We start from the raw sequence: 20,904 nt of genomic DNA, 5'->3' as shown, positions 1-20,904 counted from the left end.
TTTGAATCGTTCTTTAAGCTGTAAATTGACAAGCCTGGATTAATTTACATAGTAATTTTAAGGAAAGTTTGGGCCCCATTCCACTCCCACCCCTTTTACCCACCTGTGATCTTTACTTCAAATTTTTCTGACTCACAAAAATAATTAGGATTGAGTCACTTAAGGGCTCCTTCAATTTTAATTAAATGGATGTTTTTCAAGTTCCTTTTGGGTAAATCCGATGTCTTGTGTTCTGTGGGAAACCTAAATTTTGCATCTTAATAACCCAAGGTTCAGTAGTTTAGTTTAGTTTAGTTTAGTTTAGTTAGAGTCGAGATGCTGCGCGGAAACAGGCCATTTGGCCCACCGAGTCCGCGCCGACCAGCGATCCCCGCACACTAACACTATCCTACACTAGAGACAATTTTTACATTTACACCAAGCCGATTAACCTACAAACCTGTACGTCTTTGGAGTGTGGGAGGAAGCCGAAGATCTCGCAGCTCACGGGGAGAACGTACAAACTCCGTACAGACAGCATCTGTAGTCGGGATCGAACCCGAGTCTCTGGCGCTGTAAGCGCTGTAAGGCAGCAACACTACCGCTGCGCCACCGTGCTGTCCACTTTAGGGATTGGTCCAGATTTATTGCAATGAATAAAAATGTCATCCGTTCTCCACGAACCTCATGATTAGCAGGGAAGCTGACACCTCCCTGTAGAATAGACCAGCATAGAATTTTCTAACATTTGGAAATTGTTTTCATAAACTTTTCCCTGGAATTTTCTTCCTCCGACTCTTGGAAGCTGGGATATGATGTTCTCACTCCCTCACCCAAGTTATGATCTGAAACAACTGTGCCAGAGACACAAGATCATAAGAGCAGAACGAAGCCCATTAATCTTCTCCGCCATTCGATTATGGCCGATCTGTCTTTCCCTCTCAACCCCATTCTCCTGCCTTCTCCCCGTAACCTTTGACACCCTGACTAATCAAGACCCTATCAATCTCTGCTTTGGAAATACCCAATGACTTGGCCTACACCACGGTCTGTGGCAATGAATTCCACAGGCTTACCATCCTCTGGCTAAAGAAATTCCTCCTCATCTCCATTCTAAAGGTACGTCCTTTCATTCTGAGTCTGCGTCCTCTGGTCTTAAACTCTGCATTGTGGAAAAGGAAACTAGGTAGCTCAATAATCTTTGGATAAATCAATGATTCATATTTCGCCTGGGCAGTTTGCAGCCCAGCGGTATGAACATCGACTTCTCCAACTTTAGGTAGTTCCTCTGTCCCTCTCTTCCCCTCCTCCTTCCCAGATCTCCCTCTATCTTCCTGCCTCCACCTATATCCTTCCTTTGTCCCGCCCCCCCTGACATCAGTCTGAAGAAGGGTCTCGACCCGAAACGTCACCCATTCCTTCTCTCCCGAGATGCTGCCTGACCTGCTGAGTTACTCCAGCATTTTGTGAATAAATACCTTCGATTTGTACCAGCATCTGCAGTTATTTTCTTATACTAATGATTCTCTTTTGCTATTTTAATCTGGATTGATTCAATTTCCCTGTTTTAAGTGATTGATCAAAGTACATTATTATCCATATGTCATCTGCTGTATTTTATGATGAAATAGATGGCAATTCGTTTGAAGGAAGCAATGTTTAGTTTTGGTGCAATTATTAATAATAAGAATTGTTAATCAGGCAGACGGTTTATTATTTATTTTTGATCTCCTGCCCTAATTTTGTTGGAAACTGTGAAGAAAATAACAGGTCATCGAGGTCATAATGGAGATTAAGAACCTTATTGGTTGAGTTTAGTTTAGTTTAGAGATACAGCATGGAAACAGGCCCTTCGGCCCACCGGGTCCGCGCCGACCAGCGATCCCCGCACATAAACACCATCCTACACACACTAGGGACAATTTTAAATTTATACCCAGCCAATTAACCTACAAACCTGAACGTCTTTGGAGTGTGGGAGGAAACCGAAGATCTCGGAGAAACCCCACGCAGGTTACGGGGAGAACGTACAAACTATATACAGACAGCACCCGTAGTCGGGATCGAACCCGGGACTCTGGCGCTGCATGCTCTGTAAGGCAGCATGGTGGCGCAGTGGTAGAGTTGCTGCCTTACAGCGAATGCAGCGCCAGAGTCTCAGGTTCAATCCTGACTACAGGTGCAGTACTGTACGGAGTTTGTACATTCTCCCCATGTCCCTAGTGGGTGTAGGATAGTGTTAATGTGCGGGGATCGCTAGGCAGCGCGGACCCGGTGGGCCGAAGGGCCTGTTTCTACGCTGTAACTCTAAATCTAAATCTAAACTCTACCGCTGCGCCACCATGCTTTATCTAGGAGATTATAGATGCCTCATATTCCTTGTCAGTCACCTGCTCAATGTCTCCTTGATGAAAGGTTATGGCAATACCTCATCAGGAAGAAATAATTTGCATTTATATAGCAACCTTCACATTCAATAATCAATTACAAATTCACAAATTATAATTATGAGGGAATATTTCAATCCCACATACAACAAGACTACCAGAGAAGATAAATGAGCATACAACAAGATTACATACTACAACAAGACTACAGACTACAACAAGACTACAGACTACAACAAGACTACAGACTACAACAAGACTACAGACTACAACAAGACTACAGACTACAACAAGACTACAGACTACAACAAGACTACAGACTACAACAAGACTACAGACTACAACAAGACTACAGACTACAACAAGACTACAGACTACAACAAGACTACAGACTACAACAAGACTACAGACTACAACAAGACTACATACTACAACAAGACTACAGACTACAACAAGACTACATACTACAACAAGACTACAGACTACAACAAGACTACAGACTACATACAACAAGACTACAGACTACATACAACAAGACTACAGACTACAACAAGACTACAGACTACAACAAGACTACAGACTACATACAACAAGACTACAGACTACATACAACAAGACTACAGACTACAACAAGACTACAGACTACAACAAGACTACAGACTACATACAACAAGACTACAGACTACAACAAGACTACAGACTACAACAAGACTACAGACTACAACAAGACTACAGACTACATACAACAAGACTACAGACTACAACAAGACTACAGACTACAACAAGACTACAGACTACAACAAGACTACAGACTACATACAACAAGACTACATACTACAACAAGACTACAGACTACAACAAGACTACAGACTACAACAAGACTACAGACTACAACAAGACTACAGACTACATACAACAAGACTACATACTACAACAAGACTACAGACTACAACAAGACTACAGACTACAACAAGACTACAGACTACAACAAGACTACAGACTACAACAAGACTACATACTACAACAAGACTACAGACTACAACAAGACTACAGACTACAACAAGACTACATACTACAACAAGACTACAGACTACATACAACAAGACTACAGACTACAACAAGACTACAAACTACAACAAGACTACAGACTACATACAACAAGACCACAGACTACAACAAGACCACAGACTACATACACCAAGACCACAGACTATAACAAGACTACAACATACAACAGGACTACCAGAGAAGATAAATGAGCAGAGAAATATATTCACCTTCAACAAAACAATGGTGGCTTTTCTTTGCATAACATGGAGGGGTATTTTTAGAGAAATGTTGTCGGAAGGAACTGCAGATGCTGGTTTAAACCGAAGGTAGATACAAAATGCTGGAGTAACTCAGCGGGACAGGCAGCATCTCTGGATAGAAGGACTGGGTGATGTTTTGGGTCGAGACCCTTCTTCTGACCCTTTAGAGATACGACCCGAAACGTCACCCATTCCTTCTCTCCAGAGATGCTGCCTGACCCGCTGAGTTACTCCAGCATTGTGTATCTATCTATTTTTAGGGAACATGGACAGGTGACGTTTCAGGCCGGGGACCTTCTTCAGACTGATTGGGTGGAGGAGGGGAGGACCGGGATGACTGATTGGGTGATTGGGTGGGGGAGACTGATTGGGTGGGGGAGGGGAGGACCGGGAAGAGAGGTAGGGGCAGGACAAAGTTTGGCAAGTGATAGGTGGATATAGATGAGGGGTTTTCTGATAGCTAGATGGTTGGACAATGGCCAGAGACAGAGATACAAAATGTGTGAGATGAGCATAGATGAAGTGCGAATTGTGAAGCCAGACGAAGGAATATGAATGGAAGGGAATTAGACGTTACTAGACTTTATTTTGCACTAAACATTATTCCCTTTATCATGTGACTGTTTGCTGTGGACGGCTTGATTGTAATCACATATAGTCTTTCCGTTAGGATAGCTCTTGACTTTTAAGCCAATTGAAAATCCAGCATTTAATCTTTGAAGGAGTGTCTCGACCTGGAACGTCACCCATTCCTTCTCGCCAGAGATGCTGCCTGTCCAGCTCAGTTACTTACTCCAGCATTTTGTGCCTAACTTCGGTGTAAACCAGAATTTGCAGTTCCGTTCCTGCAAATTTAAGCTTTATGACCTTCGAACATAAGTTCCCAGCTCAGCAGTGACATCCTTCTGCCCTGGCTTACGACAGATGTTGATGCTACATAGCCTTGTGACTGATGTTCTGGAGGAATGGAAGCAAATTCTTAACACAAAGACTGAGCGACATATGGAATAGATTTCTGAGTGGAACAGCGAAGATAACAAACCTGGAATGATTTAAGAAGCTGTCTGGTACTATGTTGGGTGTGGAGACTTTTACAGTCAGAGAGTTGTAAATCTGTGGAATTCTCTGCCTCAGAAGGCAGTGGAGGCCAATTCTCTGAACGCATTCAAGAGAGAGCTAGATAGAGCTCTTAAGGATAGCGGAGTCAGGGGGTATAGGAAGAAGGCAGGAATGGGGTACTGATTGGGAATGATCAGCCATGATCACATTGAATGGTGGTGATGGCTCGAAGGGCCGAATGGTCTCCTCCTGCACCTATTGTCTATTGTCTATTGAGACCGTAAAGGTTTTTAGATTTAGACAATAGACAATAGACAATAGGTGCAGGAGGAGGCCATTCGGCCCTTCGAGCCAGCACCGCCATTCAATGTGATCATGGCTGATCATTCTCAATCAGTACCCCGTTCCTGCCTTCTCCCCATACCCCCTGACTCCGCTATCCTTAAGAGCTCTATCTAGCTCTCTCTTGAATGCATTCAGAGAATTGGCCTCCACTTGCCTTCTGAGGCAGAGAATTCCACAGATTCACAACTCTCTGACTGAAAAAGTTTTTCCTCATCTCAGTTCTAAATGGCCTACCCCTTATTCTTAAACTGTGTCCCCAGGTTCTGGACTCCCCCAACATTGGGAACATGTTTCCTGCCTCTAACGTGTCCAACCTCTTAATAATCTTATACGTTTCGATAAGATCTCCTCTCATTTATTAGGTTGCATTGGGACAAAGGTCTCTTGTCATCCTCCTCGTTTTTCTTGAGCAGACCCATCAAAAGAGGTCCACATGCAGCACTCTTACCCATTTTGAAGTAACAAGCACCAACGTTGTAGAGTTTATACCTTGCTTCGGGTTTAGGGGTTATTAGAGAGTCATAGAGTTGTGGAGTCGTACTACATGGAAATAGACCCTTCGATCCTCACATCCACACCAGCCAACATGCCCCGTCGACACTGGGAGACACAAAATGCTGGAGTGACTCAGCGTGGGTCAGGCAGCATCTCGGGAGAGAAGGAATGGGGTGACGTTTTGGGTCGAGACCCTTCTTCAGACTGATGGGTGACGTTTTGGGTCGAGACACTTCTTCAGTCCCATCTATGGTGCACACTCTACCTCAGCTCAGGTAGTAGGTATCTCAGGGGCAATCTGACTTTTGCTGGTTGGTCCAGAATGGAGGGATCTTCAGTCCTTATATCCTCACTCTTCAGTGGACTTGGAGATATTCGAAGGTAGATACTGGAGTAACGTAGCGGGACAGGCAGCATCCCTGGAGAAAAGGAATAGCAGACGTTTCAATAGACAATAGACAATAGGTGCAGGAGGAGGCCATTCGGCCCTTCGAGCCAGCACCGCCATTCAATGTGATCATGGCTGATCATTCTCAATCAGTACCCCGTTCCTGCCTTCTCCCCATACCCCCTGACTCCGCTATCCTTAAGAGCTCTATCCAGCTCTCTCTTGAATGCATTTAGAGAATTGGCCTCAACTGCCTTTCGGGTTGAGACCCTTCTTGAGACTGAGAGGCATGAGGAGAGGGATGAACACGAGGCATGAAACGGTACAATAGACATTAGACAATAGACATTGAGATTGATCAATTTAGAACCAGGGGCTGCACAATTTAATTAATGGTCGTGAAAATTGGGTTAATAAAAAGTGTTGTCAGAAGCAGGCATATGATCTGCCATGTTTATGTTAGACTTGATTGAGTTCCACGCAAGATATACACAAGGCAGGAGGGACTGATGGAGGTTAAGCTGTTTGCAACTCCTCCTCAGGGGCTTTGACAGACTGAGCACTCACATACACCGGCACCTCTAGCCACGATCAAGGGGAGTTCCAAATAAATCTTTCCGAAGCAATAATTCACTTTGGAAAGTTGCCCAATCTTCACCCCTGATGAGTGCAGCTCCAAGGCAATAGAGAATAGACAATAGGTGCAGGAGTAGGCCATTCGGCCCTTCGAGCCAACACCACCATTCAATGTGATCATGGCTGATCATTCTCAATCAGCACCCCGTTCCTGCCTTCTCCCCATACCCCCTGACTCCGCTATCCTTAAGAGCTCTATCTAGCTCTCTCTTGAATGCATTCAGAGACTTGGCCTCCACTGCCTTCTGAGGCAGTGAATTCCACAGATTCACAACTCTCTGACTGAAAAAGTTTTTCCTCATCTCCGTTCTAAAGGGCCTACCCCTTATTCTTAAATTGTGGCCCCTGGTTCTGGACTCCCCCAACATTGGGAACATGTTTCCTGCCTCTAACGTGTCCAACCCCTTAATAATCTTATATGTTTCGATAAGATCCCCTCTCATCCGTCTAAATTCCAGTGTATACAAGCCTAGCCGCTCCATTCTTTCAACATACGACAGTCCCGCCATTCCGGGAATTAATCTAGTTAGTCATATAAGTCACTCATATGACTTATGAATGAAAGTCATAAGAGTCATAGAGTGATACAGCCTGGAAACATGCCCTTTGGCCCAACATGCCCCAGCTACACTAGTCCCACCTACTTGCATTTGGCCCATATTCCTCTAAACCTGTCCTATCCATGTACCTGTCCAACTTTTTTATTTAAGCTCCGGGTGAATGCAAATTTTTCATCTGTGAATAAGTAAGAACTATTGTTTTTTTAGACTATTGAAGTTAAAATCTGGCCGTGGAGCAATTGTTCATGTTGCACTCCAGTTTTGTTGTGTTGTGGTACAGTTGACATCACTTGGAGGAGTTTTACGGTGGAAATAAGAGCGAGGGAGAACATAAATCCATAAACAAACTTCTCGATGGGCTGGAAGGCGCCCAGCAATGCAAAACTCCAACCTAACATTGTTTTCAAAAGCTCATAACTTACTTGTGAGGACATGTGAACAAAGATCTATTCTTATTCCCACCTTGTGCCATATTAGGTTCAACCAGCGTCTGCAGTTCCTTCCATAGAAACATAGAAAATAGGTGCAGGAGGAGGCCATTCGACACCCCTTTATTCCTGGGGTTGTTTTCCCTGGAGCAGAGAAGGCTGAGAGGGGACATGATCGAGGTGTACAAGATCATGAGGGGCATAGATAAGGTAGATGGCGGGGAACTTCTTCCACTGGTGGAAGGTTCAACAACGAGGGGACATAGATACAGGGTAAGGGGAGTGAGGTTTCGGGGGGATGTGAGAAATAACTTTTTCACCCAGAGGGTGGTTGGAGTCTGGCACTCACTGCCTGGGGTGGTGGTGGAGGCGGGAATACTCACAACGTTTAAGAGGCATTTAGATGGGCACTTGAAATGCTACAACATTCAGGGCTACGGTCCAAATGCGGGAAAATGGGATTAAAATTAGACTGTGTTTGGTAACGGGCGGCGCGGACACGATGGGCCGAAGGGCCTCTTTCTGTGCTGTAGGACTCTATGACTCTATGACTTCGAGCCAGCACCGCCATTCACTGCGATCATGGCTGATCATCCACAATCAGTAACCCGTGCCTGCCTTCTCCCCATATCCCTTGATTCCACTAGCCCCAAGAGCTCTATCTAACTCTCTTTTAAATTCATCCAGTGAATTGGCCTCCACTGCCCTCTGTGGCAGTGAATTCCACAAATTCACAACTCTCTGGGTGAAGAGGTTTTTTCTCACCTCAGCTTTAAATGGCCTCCCCTTTATTCCTACATATGTTGAATGCTCCACTGCAAGGTGTGCCTAATTCGTAAGTGATAGGAACTGAATTAGGCTATTCGGCCCATCAAGTCCACTCCGCCATTCAATCATGGCTGATCTATCTCTCCCTCTCAGCCCCATTCTCCTCCTCTCTCCAACGAGAGTCTGCAACATCCTCTCTCACTGCTCCCCCTCTGTGATTCCTCCTGCTCTCCTGCTTTTGGAACCCTTCCATTCCCTCTCTCTCCATCGCTCCTCCACCTTAGTTGTCCAACTAGTTCATTCATTCACCCAAAACATCACCTCTTCCTTCTCTCAGTTCCTTCCTACACATTTTGAGTTTATATCTCAATCCTGCTTGTCCTTTGTGTGATCTCCCCTCACTCCCACTTTCTGTTTCTCTTTCTCTCTCCTCTTTCCCTCTCTCTCCATCACCCTCTCCCTCTCTTTCTCTCTCTTTCTCCCTCTGCCTTTCTCCCTCTCCACTTGATCCAATTGATTAGTACGGGTGTCAGGGGTGATGGGGAGAAGGCAGGAGAATGGGGCTGAGAGGAAGAGATAGATCAGCCATGTTTAAATGGCGGAGTGGACTTGATGGGCCGAATGGCCTAATTCAGCTCCTATCACTTACGAACTTATGAACAAGGCTTTTTGGGCCGAATGGCCTAATTCTGCCTCTCGAACTTGTGAACGCTACCTCTCTCTCTCTCTCTCTCTCTCTCTCTCTCTCTCTCTCTCTCTCTCTCTCTCTCTCTCTCTCTCTCTCTCTCTCTCTCTCTCTCTCTCTCTCTCTCTCTCTCTCTCTCTCTCTCTCTCTCTCTCTCTCTCTCTCTCTCATTCTTTCTTCCTCTCTCTCTCTTTTTGTTTTTTTCCCCTCTGTCGTTTTGTTATTTTCTCACGCACACATATCGATCATTCTCTTTCTTCAACTGTGTGAAGAAAACCACTGAAACTCAATCAGCCTGGACTCCTCTGAGCGATACAGTTTACCGTGAGTCAACTGTGGAGCAATGGGTGGAACTCTCACCCACACGCACAAACAAGCTAGGCACCTTCTCTGTACCTGCCAGTGTGTCTGCCTGCAGATGTTTCAAAGCCCCAGCTTGCCCCGTGTGTAACACTAGAAGATAAAAATAATTATCGGGAGATCGAGAAGGGGGAACAGCCTCACCACACATCCAGTAGAAACAGCATGCTGTTCTAACAAAGACAAGAAAAAACAGGCCAATCCTTAATTTAAAAAAAAATCACACTTGAAACATGAAACCAATTAAGAACACACAAGGCAGCTTCATGCAAAGCCTTCTGTGGATCACATTACATCTTAAATTATGCCTGCTTTTAATCCTCTCCTCATTCCGGCTCACTTGTAAAATATGTAGGAACTGCAGATGCTGGTTTAAATCGAAGGTAGACACAAAATGCTGGAGTAACTCAGCGGGTCAGGCAGCATCTCTGGAGAGAAGGAATCGACCCGAAACGTCACCCATTCCTTCTCTCCAGAGATGCTGCCTGACCCGCTGAGTTACTCCAGCATTCTGTGTCTACCTTCATTTGTAAAATAGTTATGCCTGTAGGTGACTCTCAAGGAAATGCCAAGTGACAGAGGATTGCTTGAACATTGATTTATGTTTATTGTTTCATGTTTAATGCTGTAATTATTAAATATAAACATTCATTTGACAATCCATTTTTATTTTACACGTTACACACAGTGGTGACTTGGAAATCCAACCAGGCTTAATCAGTGAGAACAAATGAACTGAATTGAACAGGCCCTTCGGCCCACCGTGTCCGTGCCGACCAGTGCCCTAACACTCTCCTACACACACGAGGGACAGTTTTACATTTGTACTAAGCCACTTAACCTACAAACCTGTACTCCTTTGGAGTGTGGGAGGAAACCGAAGATCTCGGAGAAAACCCGCGCAGGTCACGGGGAGAACGTACAAACTCCGGACAGACAGCGCCCGCAGTCGGGATCGAACCCGGGTCTCTGGCGCCGTGAGGCAGCAACTTTACCGCTGCGCCACCGTGACCGCCCCAGTTGTGTGCAGACTAAATGTGTAAGAAGATGCTGGTTAACACGGAAGATAGACACAGAATGCTGGAGCAACTCAGCGGGTCAGGCAGCATCTCTGGAGAGAAGGAACGGGTGACATTTCGGGTCGAGACCCTTCTTCACACTGATGGGGAGAAGGCAGGAGAATGGGGTTTAGATGGAAGGATAGATCAGCCACGGTCGAATGGCGAAGTAGACTCGATGGGCCGAATGGCCAAAAGGCCCAAGTCTGTGCTGTCAAACTCTAAGGCCTGATAAGGAATAGAGCAGATTTTCCTATGGGGGTTGGCTGCCAGGTCTGAACGAAGAACTTGAAGAGTCTTGCTGCAACTGGACAGGATGCCAATGCCACCAGGTGACCATTTAGTCTCCTGTCTGAAGAAGGGCCTCGACCCTAAAACGCCACCTATTCCTTTTCTCCAGAGATGCTGTCTGACCCATTGGGTTACTCCAGCTTTTTGTGTCTATCTCCGGGTTTTAACCAGCATCTGCTGTTCCTTCCCACATATGTAGTCCCCCTGTATTGGCTTTGGTGAAAATTGGAAATTGTCCCTAGTGTGTAGGATAGTGCTAGTGTACGGGATAATCCCTGGTCGGCGCGGGCTCGGTAAGACCTGAAGGGCCTGTTTCCACGCTGTATCTCCAAAGTCTAAAGTCTAAAGAGCACATTTGGGACAATCATGCAAACAGATGTGTAGATGGCGTAACCGTGTACTAACAGTAGATAGACCCAACAAGCTGGAATAACTCAATAGGCAATAGACAACAGGTGCAGGAGTAGGCCATTCAGTGTGACCACCATTCAGTGTGATCATGGCTCACACTCAGCGGGTCAGGCAGCATCTCTGGAGAGAAGGAATGGGTGACGTTTCGGATCGAGACCCTTCTTCAGACCGAATGTCACGGGAAAGGGAAACGAGAGATATAGACAATGATGTAGAGAGATAAAGAACAATGAATGAAAGATTTGCAAAAAAGTAATGATGATGAAGGAAATAGGCCATTGTTGGCTGTTCTTTGGGTGAAAACGAGAAGCTGGTGTGATTTGGGTGGGGGAGAGATAGAAAGAGAGAGAGGGAATGCCGGGGCTACCGGAAGTGAGAGAAATCAATATTCATCACACTGGGCTGTAAGCTGCCCAAGCGAAATATGAGATGCTGTTCCTCCAATTTGCGTTTAGCCTCACTCTGACAATGGAGGAGACCGAGGACAGAAAGGTCAGTGTGGGAATGGGAAGGAGAATTAAAGTGTTTAGCAACCAGGAGATCAGGTAGGTCTAGGCGGAGTAGGAACTGCAGATGCTGGTTTACACCGAAGATAGACATAAAATGCTGGAGTACCTCAGCGGGACAGACAGCATCTCAGGAGAGAAGGAATGGGTTACTATCAGTGTACCTTACACAGTGTAAGCTGTCCTCACACCCCAACATACTCAGATTTCCTGAATCTAATCCAGGCTGGGAATGAGGGTTGCCAACTTTCTCACTCCCAAATAAGGGACAAAAGGTGACGTCACCGCCCCGCACCCCACGTGATCTCACCCAGCTCCCGCTCCACGAGTGGCGGCCACCCGGGCCAGGAGGAGGGTTGTTACGCAACCTCCGTTAGGCGGCTCCCAGGCCTCCGGGCCTACACTGTCCGGGCCGACAGTGCCCGGGCCTACAGTGTCCGGGCCTACAGTGCCCGGGCCTACAGTGCTCGGGCCTACAGTGTCCGGGCCTACAGTGTCCGGGCCTACAGTGTCCGGGCCTATAGTGCTCGGGCCTACAGTGCCCGGGCCTACAGTGTCCGGGCCTACAGTGCCCGGGCCTACAGTGTCCGGGCCTACAGTGTCCGGGCCTACAGTGTCCGGGCCTACAGAGCCCCCCGGGCCTAATACAGGACGAGGGCGGTCCTGTACGGGACAAACCAATTTAGCCCAAAATACGGGATGTCCCAGCTAACGTGGGAAAGTTGGCAACCCTACTGGGAACAGACACATGTCTCACAAAGTAAGCGCTATAATCCTAGTTAAACTAGAGACCCAAGGTTAAACCCTGCACTTTGGCATATTCTTGAATTCATACATTTGTAAATCAACACCTGTTTCAGATTGATCAGTCACCACGGTAAACAGTTGCAAGATGTTGGTGTGAGCCAGTCTCAGATTCCAGATTCTTTCCGCGTCTTTTTTTTGTTGGAATTTTGTCTATAAGTCGGAAAAAAAAACACCCCAACAAAATTGCTGACACGACAAGCTAAAAGCTTCGGCAGAAATACAAAAGCGCACCCATTTGGGGTTGCCAACTTCCTCGCTCCCAAATACGGGACAAGGTGACGTCACCGCCCCGCGCCCCACGTGACCTCACCCAGCCAGCGGCCACGTGCTCCCGCTCCACCAATGGCGGCCGCCATTGGTGGAGTGGGAGCACGTGGCCGCTGACTGGGTGAGGTCACGCGGGGCGGTGACGTCACCCTTTGTCCCTTATTCGGGAGTGAGGAAGTTGGCAACCCTTCTAACACGGGACAAGGGCGGTCCCCGTACGGGACAAACTAATTTAGCCCAAAATACGGGATGTCCCGACTAATACGGGACAGTTGGCAACCCCTACATACATTGCATGCAGTTTTTTTGTTCCTAAACTATGTCAGTAGCGGAGGCTCAAGTATACCAGTATTTTACATTTCAACAAACAACCCGGCCTAGGTTACATGTCGATGGCTGTTTTACAATCTATAAATGCTTTTTACAATCATTCTACAATTCACTGTGCAAATATCTGCCAAGGGAAAGTGTGTCTGAAGTGCTTAAATCCAGCTGCTTTGTTGTCGGTCTCTTCCGCTGGACTCTTGCTTTTTCTCATTGCTTGTTTGCTGAAAAAAAGATAGAGGAAAATTTGTGAGTCACTTTTGTTTCTCCGTCACGTATTTCCCCATCTCCACCCTGAGGTCATGCTTCCGGCACAGTGCAGCAACGTTAGTTCAGCTTTGTCGTGGGATGCTGGTTAAAACCCGGAGATAGACACAAAAAGCTGGAGTAACCCAATGGGTCAGACAGCATCTCTGGAGAAAAGGAATAGGTGACATTTTAGGGTCGAGGCCCTTCTTCAGACAGGAGAAAGGAGACCAAAATGGTCACCTGGTGGCATTGGCATCCTGTCCAGTTGCAGCAAGACTCTTCAAGTTCTTTGTTCAGACAACCCCATGGGGAAAATCTGCTCTATTCCTTATCAGGCCTTAGAGTTTGACAGCACAGACTTGGGCCTTTTGGCCACTCGGCCCTTCGAGTCTACTTCGCCATTCGACCATGGCTGATCTATCCTTCCATCTAAACCCCATTCTCCTGCACTCTCCCCATCAGTGTGAAGAAGGGTCTCGACCCGAAATGTCACCCGTTCCTTCTCTCCAGAGATGCTGCCTGTCCCGCTGAGTTGCTCCAGCATTCTGTGTCTATCTTCCGTGTAAACCAGCATCTTCTTACACATTTAGTCTGCACACAACAGGTGTTGTGGTAGAGTTGCTGCCTCACAGCGCCAGAGACCCGGGTTCGATCCCGACTGCGGGTGCTGTCTGTACGGAGTTTGTACGTTCTCCCCGTGACCTGCGTGGGTTTTCTCCGAGATCTTCCTAGAGGGTGGTACAGATGGGGTTAGTATAGATGGGGATTTGATGGATATGATGGACAGAAAGGCCTTTTTCATTGGGTGACGATAACCTTATAGGAATGCGCTCCATTGTCCAATAACTTGAGTTCAGAAAGATGAGGGGGGGGGACCTCATTGAAACCTACCAAATGGGGAAAGGCCTGGATAGAGTGGATGTGGAGAGGATGTTTCCACTAGTGGGAGAGTCTAGGACCAGAGGGCACAGCCTCAGAATTAAAGGAAGGAGATGAGGAAGAACCTCTTTAGCCAGAGGGTGGCGAATCTGAGGCGTTCATTGCCATTGAAGGAGGTGGAGCCCTTCAATGGATATTTTTATGGCAGAGGTAGATAGAATCTTGATTAGTACGGGTGTCAGGGTTTATGGGGAGAAGGCGGGAGAGTGGGGTTAGGAGGGAGAGATAGATCAGCCATGATTGAATGGCGGAGTAGACTTGATGGGCCAAAGATAGGCACGAAAAGCTGGAGTAACTGAGCGGGTCAGACGACATCAGACTGAAGATGGGTCTCGACCCCGAAACGTCACCTATTCCTTCTCTCCAGAGATGCTGCCTGACCCGCTGAGTTACTCCAGCTTTTTGTGTCTATCTTTAGTTAATCTTTTCTCAGGCTTCATGCCTTTGACTGTCGGAGTCAAACCAATCTAACTGATGTCATTTCGTCCACCAAGTTCTTCATTCACCCCACTACCCAGCTTTGACACCCACAAAATGGACTCTCTTGGCAGCGCTGCTGGCTCGAAGGGCCGAATGGCCTACTCCTGCACCTATTGTCTTTTGTCCATTGGCATCAAACCCGTGCTGTCTTTGGACTTTAGAGATACAGTGTGGAAACAGGCCCTTTGGCCCATCGAGTCTGTGCCGACCAGCGATCACCCCGTACACCAAACACTATCCTACACACACTGGGGACAATTTACAACTTTACCAAAGCCAATTAATCTACAAACCTGTACGTCTTTGGAGCGTGAGAGGAAACCGGAGCACCCGGAGAAAACCCACGCAGGTCACCGGGATAACATACAAATTCCGTACAGACAGCACCCGTAGTCAGGATTGAACCCGGGTCTCTGGCGCTGTGAGGCAGCAACTCTACCGCTGCGCCATTGTGCCTGAGGAAGAAACTGTCCCTGAATCTGGAGGTGTGAGTGTTGATGGGTTAGTTAGAAGTCTGAAGAAGGGTCTCGACCCGAAACGTCACCCATTCCTTCTCGCCTGAGATGCTGCCTGACCCGCTGAGTTCATATCATCATCATATATATACAGCCGGAAACAGGCCTTTTCGGCCCTCCAAGTCCGTGCCGCCCAGTGATCCCCGTTCATTAACACTATCCTACACCCACTAGGGACAATTTTTTTTTTTACATTTACCCAGCCAATTAACCTACATACCTCCAGCATTTTGTGAATAAATACCTTCGATTTGTACCAGCATCTGCAGTTATTTTCTTACATTACATAGAGTTTCAAGGAATAAGTTCAAAAGTTATAGGACCAGAATTAGGCCATTCGGCCCATCATGTCTACTCCGCCATTCAATCATGGCTGTTCTATCTCTCCCTCTCAACCCCATTCTCCTGCCTTCTCCCCATAACCCCTGACACCCGTACTAATCAAGAATCTGTCTTAAAAATATCCATCGGCTTGGCCTCCATGGCCTTCTGTGGCAATGAATTCAAGGAGTGCATGGATTCCAATCCTCGCATTCCCCGCTCCAAAATGTCAATGCCTTTAGGCAGGAGGGAGGGAAGGGAGTGAGAGGCAGAGTTCCACAGGCAATGAATTCCACAGATTCACCACCCTCTGACTAAAGAAATTCCTCCTCTTCATCTTCTGCCTAAAGGCATTGACATCTCCTTTTACTCTGAGGCTGTGGCCTCTGGTCCTAGACTCTCCCACCATTGGAAACATCCTCTCCACATCTACTCTATCCAGGCCTTTTACTATTTGGTAGGCTTCAATGAGGACCCCCCCCCCCACAGATATTTCCCCATTAACACAGCGCCGGAGACCCGGGTTCGATCTCGACAACGGGTGCTGTCTGTACGGAGTTTGTACGTTCTCCCCCGTGACCTGCGCGGGTTTTCTCCGAGTGTGCAGTTGTGTGCAGCTTTGGTCTCCTAACCTGAGGAAAGACGTCCTTGCCTTAGAGGGAGTACAGAGAAGGTTCACCAGATTGATCCCTGGGATGGCGGGACTTACATATGAGGAAAGACTGGATAGACTGGGCTTGTACTCGCTGGAATTTAGAAGACTGAGGGGGGATCTTATAGAAACATATTAAATTCTTAAGGGTTTGGAGAGGCTAGATGTGGGAAGATTGTTCCCGATATTGGGGGAGTCCAGAACCAGGGGTCACAGCTTAAGGATAAGGGGGAAGTCTTTTAGGACCGAGATGAGAAAACATTTCTTCACACAGAGAGTGGTGAGTCTGTGGAATTCTCTGCCACAGAAGGTAGTTGAGGCCAGTTCATTGGCTATATTTAAGAGGGAGTTAGATGTGGCCCTTTTTGCTAAAGGGATCAGGGGGTATGGAGAGAAGGCAGGTACAGGCTACTGAGCTGAATGATCAGCCATGATCATAATTGAATGGCGGTGCAGGCTCGAAGGGCCGAATGGCCTACTCCTGCACCTATTTTCTATGTTTCTATGTTTCTATACGGGTATGTAGGTTAATTGCCTTGGTGTATGTGTAAATTGTCCCTGGTGTGCGTAGGATAGTGTGAACGTACGGGGATCGCTGGTCGGTGCGGACTCGGTAGGCCGAAGGACCTGTTTCCCTGCTGTATCACTAAACTAAACACTTGCTGCTTATAATTCTGGCCGACCAAAGTCCCCTCCATTCACGTCCAATACGTAAAAACAATATATTTAAAAGCCACTCCTCCCTGCTGTGTCTACTTGATTTCAAAAGCCTTTCTGAAGATCTACCTCTTTGCAAATGCATTTCACCTCCCACCAGACCTCTCTTGGGAGGTTAGCTGAGACACTATTTGATACACTCAGTGGCTGGGTAAGTGTGGAGTGCTGTAAAACCCAGAGAACGAGGCTTTAATGGATTTTTAAACTTGCCCCAGACTAAATACAGTGGGATCATTGTCAAAGTCCCCAGAAGACAGCAACGCGTTTGAGATTTGTAATAACCTATGTGCAATAAATATATTTTAAGTTGAGAATTTCCTGTTTTTTCTCTCGGCCGACTGACTGAATGAATGATTGAATGTTCTCGGCTGCACGCTGGCAGTTTAAAAAGCAGGTTTATGGAATTCTCCGCTGAAACCTGACATTTTTTGGCAAACCCGCTACGACTTTATTAGGATTCCAGTATATTACCATTTATTGCAGAGTTATTTTGAACGATGTAAAAACACTTAGCCTACTGGGGACTCGTTTGGCCTGAGACTATGCCAAGTGCTAAATTTCATTATTGCACTGAACTGTCCGCTGGGAGGTGAAAGGGAAAGAGAAAGTATTAGCTTGTTAAAGGGAAACCTTCCTCCGGTGGCTGAAAGTGACAAAGAGGTCGTAAATTTGACGAGGTTCTGCTTAAAACAAACGGAGATCTATGCTTCGATTACAAATGTGAATCGCAGAAATGTACAACTGATCCCCGTCAGATTTAGTAGGCATCCGAGGGGTGACTTTTTCACACAGAGGGTGGTGGGTGTATGGAACAAGCTGCCGGAGGAGGTAGTTGACACAGGGAATATCCCAACATAAGGTCATAAGTGATGGGAGTAGAATTAGGCCATTCGGCCCACCAAGTCTACTTTGCCATCCAATCATGGCTGATCTATCTCTCCCGCCTAAATCCATTCTCCTGCCTTCTCCCCATAACCTCTGACACATGTAAATTTCTAACACTGAAGAAAGACAGGTACATGGATAGGACAGGTTTGGAGGGATATGGACCAAACGCGGGCAGGTGGGACTAGTGTATCTGGGACATGTTGGCAAGTTGAGCCGAAGGGCCTGTTTCCATGCTGTGTCACGCTATGATTCTATGACAAAGTCATTACTAGGATTTAATCAACTGAGGCAAATGCAGAATTTTCACGTTTCATATTGTAACACCTCCTTCTTATCAGTTGAGTTTATTATAGACAATAGACAATAGGTGCAGGAGTAGGCCATTCGGCCCTTCGGGGTACAGTAAAAATCTTTTGTTGCCTGCTATCCTGAGAATGATCAGCCATGATCACATTGAATGGCGGTGCTGGCTCGAAGGGCCGAATGGCCTCCTCCTGCAACTATTGTCTATTGTCTATTGTCTATCCAGTCAGCAGAAAGACGACACATGATTACAATCGAGCCATTTATGGTTTACAGATACATGATAAAGGGAATAACGTTTAGTGAAAGGTGAAGCCAGCAAAGTCTGATCAAGGATAGTCCGAGGGTCACCAAAGAGTAGTTCAGCACTGCTCTCTGGTTGTGGTAGGATGGTTCAGTTGCCTGATAACAGCTGGGAAGAAACTGTCCGTGAATCTGGAGGTGTGCGTTTTCACACTTCTATACCTTTGGTTCCCTGCTTTATTTTTGTCCATTTCTGTTGAATTTTTAACAACGTTAAAAGGTGTTACATAAATTGGAGTTGCCGTGTGTGGGAAAAGATGGAGTTTGAGGGGTGTCCCTGTCTTACCTAAAGAAAACCTGTTCAGGTTCTCTGCATTCATTGAGCTGCCATTTGGATAATAGTCACAAGATCCTGCAGATGCTGTAATCTTGAGCGGAAAAAATAAAAGTACTCGTACAAACTCATCGAAACAAGGAATTGCAGATGCAGGTTTACAACATAGGGCACTGGGGTGTGCTGGAGTAACTCAGTGGGCCGGGCAGCACTTCTGGAGAATGTGGGGATAGGTGATGTTTGTATTGGGAACGATAGAAACAAAATGTAAGGAGTAACTCAGCGGGACAGGCAGCATCTCTGGAGAGAAGGAATGGGTGACGTTTCGGGTCGAGACCCTTCTTCAGACTGATGAAGGGTCCCGACCCGAAACGCGACACATTTATCCCAGCATTTTGCATCTACCTTCAACCTGAATGCCATGTCTTCTTTTGATCGTACCTGCAGCTGCTTGTGACTTAACCCCTGCTGAGCCTTATAAAATTAGTTTTGCTTTTAGTTTCAGATGCCACCGAGTTCCCTCTCTCTCTCCCCTTCCACTCTCCCCCTCTCTCTCTCCCCTCCTCTCCCCCTCCTCTCTCCCTCCCCTTCCACACTCTCCCCCCCAGCAAGGTGGCGCAGCGGTAGTGTTGCTGCCTTACAGCGAATGCAGCGCCGGAGACTCAGGTTCGATCCTGACTACGGGCGCCGTCTGTACGGAGTTTGTACGTTCTCCCCGTGACCTGCGTGGGTTTTCTCCGAGATCTTCGGTTTCCTCCCACACTCCAAAGACGTACAGGTTTGTAGGTTAATTGACTTGGTAAATGTAAAAATTGTCCCTAGTGTGTGTAGGATAGTGTTCGTGTGCGGGGATCGCTGGGCGGCGCGGACTCGGTGGGCCGAAGGGCCTGTTTCCGCGCTGTATCACTAAATCTAAATCTAAATCTAATAGCACTTTTGTTTTGGGCTCAGCCACATGGACGAGCCTTTTTAACAGAGTAACCTTCTGGTTTCCAACAACAACATGGACTGTCACCTTCCGTGACCCACAGGAAGATCTGCTGGTAATCAGTTTAGCTTAGAGATACGGCCTGGAGAGAGACCCTTCGGCCCATCGTGTCCGCACAGACCAGAGATCCCCGCACACATTAGCACTATCCTACACACCCTCAGGACAATTTTACACTTTTACCAAACCAATTAGCCTACATACCTGTGCGTCTTTGGAGAAGCAAGCCCCGGGTACCCTCACTACAGAGGAGAGCTGGAAGAGCCACTACCAAAGATAGACACAAAAAGCTGGAGTAACTCAGCGGGACAGGCAGCATCTCTAGAGAGAAGGAACGGGTGAAGTTTCGGGTCGAGACCCCCACTTCAGACTCCCGAGATGCTGCTTTCTCTCCAGTGATGCTGCCTGGCCCGCTGAGTTACTCCAGCATTTTGTGACCTTTTTCGGTTTAACTGTCATATGTTGAAAGACTGGAGCGACTAGGCTTGTATACACTGGAATTTAGAAGGATGAGAGGAGATCTTATCGAAACGTATAAGATTATTAAGGGGTTGGACACGCTAGAGGCAGGAAACGTGTTCCCAATGTTGGGGGAGTCCAGAACAAGGGGCCACACAGTTTAAGAATAAGGGGTAGGCCATTTAGAACTGAGATGAGGAAAAACATTTTCAGTCTGAGAGTTGTGAATCTGTGGAATTCTCTGCCTCAGAAGGCAGTGGAGGCCAATTCTCTGAATGCATTCAAGAGAGAGCTAGATAGAGCTCTTAAGGATAGCGGAGTCAGGGGGTATGGGGAGAAGGCAGGAACGGGGTACTGATTGAGAATGATCAGCCATGATCACATTGAATGGCGGAGCTGGCTCGAAGGGCCGAATGGCCTCCTCCTGCACCTATTGTCTATTGTCTATTGTCTATTGATGCTGCCTGACCCTCTGAGTTACTCCGGCATTTTGTGTCTGCCTTCGATTCTAACCAGTAACGGCAGTTTTTTTTATACACAAATGCTGTTCTTTCCTGCACACAGCTGCCCAGCATCTACAGGTGTGAGGGCTCTGGGTCGAGAAGGATGGATTTATAAGCTGCCTGAAGCCCCTTCTCCTCCTCCATTCTTCGCATACTGCCCGCGTTGTGAAACCAGTTAGTCCCAGGGGCAGCCTGGGGAGTCTCAACACACATGGCGCGATGAATCACAGCCTCTGAAATTAAAAGCAA

The 20,904-nt window shown here is 47.0% G+C and overlaps 1 protein-coding gene across 1 annotated transcript in view; it reads right to left on the bottom strand.

Annotated features, from left to right (window-relative positions):
- Positions 1-12,916: 12,916 nt before the first annotated feature.
- LOC144611721 (SPARC-related modular calcium-binding protein 1-like) overlaps positions 12,917-20,904 on the bottom strand; it is an 85,477-nt gene continuing 77,489 nt past the window's right edge. Inside the window, exon 12 of the mRNA XM_078430953.1 lies at positions 12,917-13,288. Within this exon, the coding sequence (XP_078287079.1) occupies positions 13,275-13,288 (14 nt within the window). The 3' untranslated portion in view covers positions 12,917-13,274. The remainder of the gene's footprint in view (positions 13,289-20,904) is intronic.

Source organism: Rhinoraja longicauda, chromosome 41, assembly GCF_053455715.1.
Source record: "Rhinoraja longicauda isolate Sanriku21f chromosome 41, sRhiLon1.1, whole genome shotgun sequence".
NCBI classification, from domain to species: Eukaryota; Metazoa; Chordata; class Chondrichthyes; order Rajiformes; family Arhynchobatidae; genus Rhinoraja; species Rhinoraja longicauda.
Note: the sequence above shows the minus strand (reverse complement) of the source record. Positions and strands in the feature narration are given on the sequence as shown.